General features: G+C 35.8%; 2 protein-coding genes across 4 annotated transcripts in view; both read left to right on the top strand.

Moving 5' to 3' along the window:
* Nucleotides 1-979, top strand: part of LOC306851361 (alpha-1,3-mannosyl-glycoprotein 2-beta-N-acetylglucosaminyltransferase-like) — a 9,055-nt gene extending 8,076 nt beyond the window's left edge. For 2 of the 3 annotated variants that reach the window (XM_079387537.1, XM_079387538.1), the window contains exon 3: nt 1-979. This exon is cut by the window's left edge and continues 326 nt beyond it. In XM_079387537.1, coding sequence (XP_079243663.1) covers nt 1-373 — 373 coding nt within the window. In that variant the 3' untranslated portion in view covers nt 374-979. The other variant, XM_079387539.1, reaches the window with a different exon arrangement.
* A 2,624-nt stretch (nt 980-3,603) lies between these two features.
* Nucleotides 3,604-8,838, top strand: LOC306851690 (SH3 domain-binding protein 5-like). Its single transcript, XM_079388124.1, has 6 exons — nt 3,604-4,155; nt 5,108-5,170; nt 5,788-5,916; nt 6,131-6,289; nt 6,877-7,050; nt 8,190-8,838. Exons 1-6 carry the CDS (start codon nt 3,931-3,933, stop codon nt 8,754-8,756), a joined length of 1,317 nt encoding a protein of 438 aa, XP_079244250.1. The 5' UTR covers nt 3,604-3,930; the 3' UTR covers nt 8,757-8,838.

The following is an 8,838-nucleotide window of genomic DNA, read 5'->3' as shown; positions in this document are numbered from 1 at the left end:
GCAATTTTACGACAAGTACCTCCGCTTCATTAAGCTGAATTCCGAATTTGTGCCTTATACGAAAATTGACCTTTCTTATTTAGAAAAGAAGAAATATGATGAGAGCTTTGTGAAGGAGGTTTACGGTGCTCCGGTTGTCACCGTGGAGGACTTGCAAAGTGGGAAACTGTCTGGGTCTGGTCCGTTTCGGGTGCAGTATTCCAGTCCTGACAGTTTTAAAACATTGGCACGCAGTCTTGGTGTGATGGATGACCTGAAGTCAGGAGTCCCACGAGCAGGGTATAGAGGTGCAGTTAGTTTCCTTTTACGTGGAAAGAGGGTCTATTTAGCTCCACCGCCTGGTTGGAGTCAGTATGATCCGAGCTGGAGTTGAGGTGGGCTGTGCCCACATCACAGGAGTTTCTGTAAAGGTGCAAAGTATATCAAAATTATATTGCATATTATCTGTTACCATCATTCCCTTCCCAGAGAGTGATTGTCTTAATTCCATTGTGCTGCTTTATGATGGAAAAACCTTTAGTTGGGGTTTCAGGATGATGCCAAAGATAATACCATTTATTCAGATTTTTGCCTTCGGTTTCATTATTTGTTGGTATTAAGTTAACTAGGATTTATGTGAGAAGTTTGTCACGTTAGATGCATCATTAAACTGATAGATAAAACCTAAATCTTATGCTGACCAGCTATACATGTTTTTCAAACAAAGTATACTTGTTCAGTAACTAAAAATGAGAGTAAATATGTTAAAAAAAACAACACTTATTTTTTTTAATACTGTGAATACTGCTCTAAGTGCCTATAAATGTAGAATTGTTTTGATTCACCTTTGTGTACTGTCATTATTAAATTGTGTATGGTTCAAGGCATAGTGCTTGGAATATGTTAGGAAAAATAATTTGACAGACACTTGATTATGTTTTGTGTTTTACTTCTATACTGGGATATTTTGAAGAGGAAAATAAATGTTTTGTTAAATTTGATGACTCATTTCTTGCTTATTTAAATAAAGCTAATAAAAATAATACACTATCAAAACAATCGTTATCTCCTGGGGCCCGTTTCAGAAAGGAGGTTAAGTGAAAACTCTGAGTATGTTAACCCTGAAATCAGGGAAACTCTGGGTTTTCGGTTTCAAAATGGGAGGTTTGTCAAACCCGAGAAAGCAGGGTAAGTCAAGCCCGTTTCTGAAAGAGAGGTAACTTATATTCTGAGTCAGTTACCGTAGTAACTTACTCTGTGAACCTAACCTGCTCGGGAGCAGGTTTTCTTCGGTAAACCCAGAGTTTCTTTCGGTCTCCTCCCCCTTTTTATAGTGTTAGCGAAGTTTAAATACCTTATTCATTCATTCACGCTGCAAAATAGATTTTCTTACCAAGTATTTTTGTCTTATTTCAAGTACAAATATAAAAAAATTCTTAATATGCATCTTATATAATTGTCTATATTTAGTCTTTTTTCCTGTGGGATTTTCCTTTTAAGTGCCTTTTACATAAAACAAGTAAAATTGTCCGCCATAGGGTAAGAAAAATAATCTTAATGCAAACGGAAACAAGAATACTTTTAATTTCTTACCCTATTGGAAGATAATTAGCAAAATAAGAAAAATGCACTTTAAAACATCGGAGATGCAGAGCACATTATAAGTCCACTGTATGCAGATTCTAAGGAAAGTGTGCATCCCTCTCACACTCATTCTGAGAATTTTTTCCTGGGCACAAATCCGTCAAAGAGGGGTTTCACAGGACTGTAAGACAGTGGTATAAAAATTGGTTTAAATGAGGCTGATCTGATAAATGATGTTCACTTGATAACATCATTCTGTGACGTCTGGAAGTAACCCAATAATCCGAATTTCCTTCAGGACTTCCAGTGTGGAAGCTTGGATGCACTGATGACAAGCATATCCCCACCATCGCACCTTCTGAAAATGAAACCGATTACTTTATGCCATGGAATGGAAGGATGCCAGATGGAAGGGTAGTATAAGCCATAACCACCACCACAGCTGTTAAATAAACAAATTAGTCACAATTTTTTGGTCATCTTTATTTCCTAATACAAAAGAAAAAGTTATTTTTATAAGTTACTTTTGGATTTTAGAAATCTTCCAATACTTGACCATCTCCTCTTCATCTGTCAGTGGTGCAGGTGCAGGTTCTCCCCCCTTTTTGGGAGCCTCTGCCTTCTTGCTGTCGACAAGTCAGTAGTTAATTTTATTACTGTAATTAAGAAATGTAACAGGTTGGATTAGAGAATATTTAATTATGTGAAAAAAGATGCAGTGCATTGAAATAGACACTGAATGATATTTAATGTCAAAAGTCATGTAGCCCACACCCATGAACCTTTCATGTTTAAAGCTTTACCTTGATTGAATTGTGTTTTTATACTTCATTTTTAGCTGCTGCCACGTTCTTGTTTCTTTTTTCTGTCTTTTTCTTTCTTTTTTTTTTTTTTTGTGATCATGAGATACCATTAAAATGCATTTTAGTTCAATAATTTATGGTTTTCACCTCTGATATTATAAAAGTTATTAAGTTATTGGCAGTTATTAAGAATTAAAGTTATGCATTGACGGAAGTACGCACGCTGATGTCTTTTTGGCGGGAGCTGTTGCCATGGTGAATCGTAATTTCGGCGCTCCGCTGATCATGACTTTTCATAGTCATGGTGCATGCGCTTAACTCAGAGTCAACCTACTCAGAGTTGAGTAAACTAACTCCGTTCAGCTGTTTTGTAACCGAAAACTCAGAGTTTCCTGTCTCAGAGTAAGTCAACTCTGAGTTCAAGTTTAAACTCAGAGTTGGTTGAACCTCCTTATTGAAACGGGCCCCTGGAGGGCCACAGCTCTGCACAGTTTAGCTCCAACCCTACAAACACACCAGATCCAGCTAATCAAGGTCTTCAGGATCACTAGAAACTTCCAAGCAGGTGTGATTTGGAGCTAAACTGTGCAGAGCTGTGGCCCTCCAGGAATTGAGTTGGAGACCACTGATCTAGATGTATTAAAACACATGCAATTTATAATAAATGAACAATCGTTATTATTAGAATTATTTACAATAATCAGGCTTTCAAATGAGGAAAAACAAAAGTATTTACACCAATAATAATAATAGCAATAACAGTAATAATATCATTTCAGTGCTAAACACACAACATTAAGTTACATATAAAAAGACATCCAAATAATGAAAACACTAATACAGAGGGTTTAGGAAAGAGAAATGAAAAAATAAGGCAGCAGTTTTTAGTTTCACTTTCACATTTTGCAAATAAAATTTTATATCTAGATGTTTTGTTAGCAATATAATTAAGAGAGTCAATAAGCAGATAAATTCAACCTAAAACATAATTTAGAAATAGGTTACTCGTTTTGCTTTTGTGTATGAAATTATTATTTTTTTTTTTTTACAATTATACAGAAGTACTTAACTTCAAGCATAATTATTAGTATTATTATTATTTTTAGCCACACAAACGAGTCATTGCGTGCGTCACCAAAGGCTCCCACACTATTACGTTACACAACGTCAACTACAGTAGCTCAGAAAGTCCTAAAGGGTTTGGTTTCGCGTTTTCTATTTACCTCACTCGTGTATCACATTTCATGTTATTGAAAGGCGGAGGGAGTGCGATGTTAGCCATGGGGTAAATTTGAAGCAAATTAATGGATGTTTGGCGATTATTTGTCATGTAATCTTCATATTATTCAGTTTCATGGCAGTTTTAAACTCATCAAACCGGTTTATTTATTTGCTGATAACAGTTAGTCATTTGCAGTAGCGAGCAAGCTAACAAACTACCTGAGAAAGTAATGAAGAGAAAGACATTTAAAATATAGACAAGTGAGGTTACTTCTCTGTTTCGCTTCTGATCTGACAGTTTTCGCCTTGTTAATCGTCAACATTAATACGAAGAGGCCTGTAAATGGATCCGGCGGTTTTGCGTGAAAGTCCTGCGGGTTCAGGAGCACCTTCAGCGGAGGAAAGAGGAGGAAATCAGCCGGAGGAGGTGACAGATGATAGCAGAGAAGCTGATGGGGAATCCGAGGAGACAGAGATGGAGGGTAAAGACTCGGAGAGACCTAAAAGTCAAGATGAAAACTCACTACATGAAAAACTGACTGAGGAGGAATTAGACCCAAGAATCCAGGTAAACTGAAACTCAGTCAACACGTTTTAGTAAGATCTCACACAACACCGCTGAAGTGAATTATTCATGTTTTCAAACGCTTTTGATATTAAAAAACAAAACAAGCCCCCGCCCAGTAGAAGACTATTAAATATCTGGTAAAAACCTTATTAATATATGTTTAACAAATATTTTAGAATGCTTAAAAGTTTTGTAGTTCATGAACATCAACACTGCCTTTTCTAAGTATTTGTGTGACCATGGGCCACAAAACCAGTCATAAGTGTCAATGTTTGGAAATTATTAGCTTTCCATTGATGTATGGTTTGTTAGGATCGGACAATATTTGGCTGAGATACAACTATTTGAAAATCTTGAATCTGAGGGTGCAAAAAAATCAAAATATTGAGAAAAACACCTTTAAAGTTGTTCAAATGAAGTTCTTAGCAATGCATATTACTAATCAAAAATTAAGTTTTGATATATTTATGGTCGGAAATTTACAAAATATCTTCATGGAACATGATCCTTACTTAATATCCTAATGATTTTTGGCATAAAAGAAAAATGGATCATTTTGACCCACACAATGTTTTTTTTTGGCTATTGCTACAAATATATATTCATTCTTTACTATTCTTTACGTATTTTATCTATTACTTTTTCATTATGTCATCAGAATAATAAATTATATTTTAAATTCTTAGAAGATATTTTAGATTTTTCCATCTTATTTTAAGCCTAAATTCTGAACCTATGCACTTTGGTCATTAAAATTATATAATATTATAATAATAACTAATAATAATGTAGGTTATGATGAAGTTTCACCAAATACTTTTTCATGGAATTTATTATAATCTCAGTTACTCTTCAGTTTCTGGGTCAACCTTATTTGCACAACCTTAAGTTAGCCGTCAAGATCATTTTACATTAGGCAAGTATGACCTGCTGTATCTGTTTCTGTATCTAGGAGGAATTGGAGCGTCTGAATGAGGCCAGTGAGGAGATCAACAAGATGGAACTGGAACTGCAAGTATGTGAAAGTTCAGAATGCTTTTAAAAAAAATTTCCCCTAACCTCAAGGACATTTGGGACTGTTGTGTATATACTAATTATTATGGCTTATTGTCATTTAATGGACACTTTTAATGCAGTGTACAGGCCTAATCTCAGTTTTTAGGTAGACTGTACTTTGGATCAAACCTGCAAACTAGCCTAACTCAATAACTGAACATTAGGCAACCACATCCAGTGTTATTTCAGTATCATAAGAGATTATAATAGTTTTTTTTAAATATGTTGAATTAGTTTTTGTTTTTATATTTTGCATTCCAAGTTTGAAGTAATTTTAATGCATTATTTGTTGTAATGTATTTAGTTATTTTTTCAATATGTCTATATAATTTTTATTAGTTTTTATTTTGACTTTAGTTTTAGCACATCAAGATAAACTAAATTAGTTTTAGTTAAGTATAATAACCTTACCACCACCCCATATAATGCAGATAAGATAAGGCCTATTTGATTCTCTCTCTTAGGTGCCAAACAAGATATACACTATCTTGCTTGATGCACACACTCTATTTTATTATTAATTTGTTGTGAATGGTATGTGCAATTTGTGTAAAAACGTTCTGTTTGTGTTGTCAGGAGGTTCGGTCCAGCCATAGGAGGATAATGAGTGAATCTGTGCTTAAACTCAAGGCGAAAAGTTCAGAACTGGGGTCCTGCATTGAGAAGGCCAGGCCGTACTATGAGGCACGAAGAAAAGCAAAAGAGGTGGAAGAGCACCTATCCTTACTTTAGCATTGAGAAAAACGGTTATAAATAATATGCACAATTCTAATCATTAGTTAGTTGTGGAAAATGGCTGTTTTATGCCAAAACATCATATTGTATTTTTGCCTGTTTCTCAAAGGCTACTATCACAAATTTCATCTAAAGAAATCCTAAAGTCTCTTAAATGCATTATGATTGGTTTCACCCATTATAGGCCCAGCAGGAGACTCAGAAAGCTGCACTCAGCTTTGAGAGAGCTGTGTCCATGCACTCGGCTGCCCGAGAGATGGTCCACGTGGCTGAACAGGGCTTCACTGCAGTCAAGACGCTGGATCCAACTTGGCAAGAGATGTTGAATCATGCTACCTCAAAGGTATGCCGATCGTCTCTCCTGCATATCTTATCAAGTTGTATCAAGCAGTTAAATGTCTCTGACTTTGAACTTTGTTTTCTTGGACCTTTGTTACATGATCAAATCATGCAACAGATTTTATTAAAAAAATATAAAAATGCAGACCAGTCAAGTTGTTCCACACTGACTCAATCAATCATGTCTTTTTGAACCGTGCCTTATACACAGAGGCACTGTCATGTTCGAATAGAAAAGGGTCCTGTCCAAACTGTTGCATTAAAATTAGAAGCACACAATTCCCTAGAATATCATTATATGCTTAAACATTAAGATTTGTACTTATAGAAATTACTAAAGTAGTCAAACATGTTCATTAGAAGGGGGTAACCCAATACTTTTGGCAATTTAGTGTATGTATATACTGCACAAACAAAAGCCTGTATGGCTTTTATGTATTAACTAATGCCCCCCCCCCCCCCCCCATATGAGCCATAGGATTTACAGTTCAAAATTATTTTTCAGTTTATGTATCCACACTGAATATATTTTGCATATACACACACACAACATTGCTTTAAGCATGTCATAAGTGACTTGAAACTGCGCAGGTGAATGAGGCAGAGGAGGAGCGCATGAAGAGCGAACGGGAGCACATGCGTGTCACCCAGCTGTGTCAGGAGGCCGAAGCCCACGTGCAGGAGCTGCAGAAATCACTCAAGAGATCCATCGTCAAGTCCAAGTCTTACTTTGAGCTCAAGGCTCAGTTCAATGACATTCTAGAGGTATGTTGAGTTATTACACTTGCATAGATTTCACTTGCATTTTTCATACACCAAGTATGAAAAATATTGCCACTTACTAAAATTAAAGGAATGATTTAACCAGAAATGAAAATCCTGTCATCATTTACTTACCGTCGTTTCATTCCAAAACCATATTACTTTATTTTTGGCAGAATTATAATGAATTTTTATTACATAGAATGAACATGAATGTGTGAAGCTCCAAAAGTCAGGTCCCTGCAGGTCCTTAAGAAGTCTTAAATTCAGTTTAATCAAATGTAATGCTATAAAATGTCTTAATTACAAGAAAATCTTAATTATCCATTTAAGAGGTCCTAAATTTGGGACAGAAAAACTGAATTTGTGTTATTGCCTAATGTGATTATTACTTTTAAAGGGCTATGATTGCATTAAATAAATGTGAGAGCTTCACTTTCAAAATAAAAACACGGTGCCATAGTGCACTCTATAAGCATGCGGTTTCAGAGCAGTTCATAATTTATGAATACCATGCGTGCGATTGCCTATCTACTGTTGATGAATTGTTTACTTTATGGTATTTATATTATAATATGTTGTGAGAGACTCTTAGCAGTTAGACGTCTAGATGGAAGCTAGAAAAGCATAAATGTTTCGGGTTTGCTAATATATATATATAGAAAAGTCACGCATTATGCAAAAAGTCTTTCTTTTTTTTCTGGATAATTTTGGATACATAATAAGCTGTATGTGGCAATTAATTCAATATAAATTGTGACTTCTCTCATGAATTTTTTTTTAATGGATATGGTATTAATTTGATTTGTGGAGGTCTTAAAAAGTCTTAATGTTAAAACATTAGCTTGTACCCTAGTATATAATATATATATTTATTATTATTATTTTTTAAGTACCATAGAAGTAATCTATATAACTTTAGGGCTATAGTCCCTAAAACAGATTTTTTTTAGAGGAACAGACATTTATTTTTTAAACAAATTTTTAAGTGTTCACTGAAAATATTGCCTTCTACTACAGCTCAATATGAAGATGAGTGAATTATAGCCAAATTTAAATTTTTTGATAAACTGTTCCTTTTTAAGATTCTCATTTACAGTTAAAATGTCTGAGCTCAACATGGTCAAAACATGTTTTTGCAGGAGCACAAGTCAAAAATTTTACTGTTAGAGGAGCGTATTTCCAAAGCCAAGTTAAACTACTCCAGCACCCTGCGCCACCTGGAGCAAATCAGCGAGGAGATTCATGCCCAGAGAGAGCAGGACCAACCAAAGGATGGACCAATCAAAATGTGCGGTGGGCGGAGTCCTCCTGTTGGAGCGGAGACAGTCAGCAGCACAGGTACTGAAGGCGGAGCCTGCAGAGGCTACCCGAGACCGAACGATTGCATGGATGGAAAAGCGGGCATGGCTAATGCGAGAGAGTGGGTGGAGACACATAAGAACTCCAGGTGGGTGGACATGGGAAGAGCAGAGGTGACACGATCTGGTTCAGACTCTCTTTCCATCGTCAGCCTCCAGACCATCATCTCTGATCTCGAAAAGTGTGATTCGGTCGAACACCTGGGCCACCTCAGCAGTAACGTCAGTCTCTCAGGGGAAGAAGGGGAGAGAGACGGGCTGGAGAATGATAAAAAGCGAGTGTGGCAAAAAAATGCAGACATTTCAGAGGAGTTCTTCAAACAACACATAAGAAGTGTCAGTTTATGAGCGCGTCCGTGAATAATGCTCATGTTTTATCATTTCTAAGCTTCATTTTTGATTGACAGAGTAACTCCATTTTTATTTATTT

This window comes from Barbus barbus (genome assembly GCF_936440315.1).
Source record: "Barbus barbus genome assembly, chromosome: 31".
Lineage (NCBI taxonomy): Eukaryota > Metazoa > Chordata > Actinopteri > Cypriniformes > Cyprinidae > Barbus > Barbus barbus.
This window is presented reverse-complemented; position numbering and strand designations above follow the sequence as displayed.

What these genes read in the sequence shown, in the direction of transcription:
- LOC306851690 (XM_079388124.1), top strand. Translation starts at nt 3,931, where the DNA reads ATGGATCCGGCGGTTTTGCGTGAAAGTCCTGCGGGTTCAGGAGCACCT. An exon ending in AATTAGACCCAAGAATCCAG is followed by an intron (nt 4,156 to 5,107) that starts GTAAACTGAAAC and finishes TTCTGTATCTAG; the next exon opens with GAGGAATTGGAGCGTCTGAA. An exon ending in TGAATCATGCTACCTCAAAG is followed by an intron (nt 6,290 to 6,876) that starts GTATGCCGATCG and finishes GAAACTGCGCAG; the next exon opens with GTGAATGAGGCAGAGGAGGA.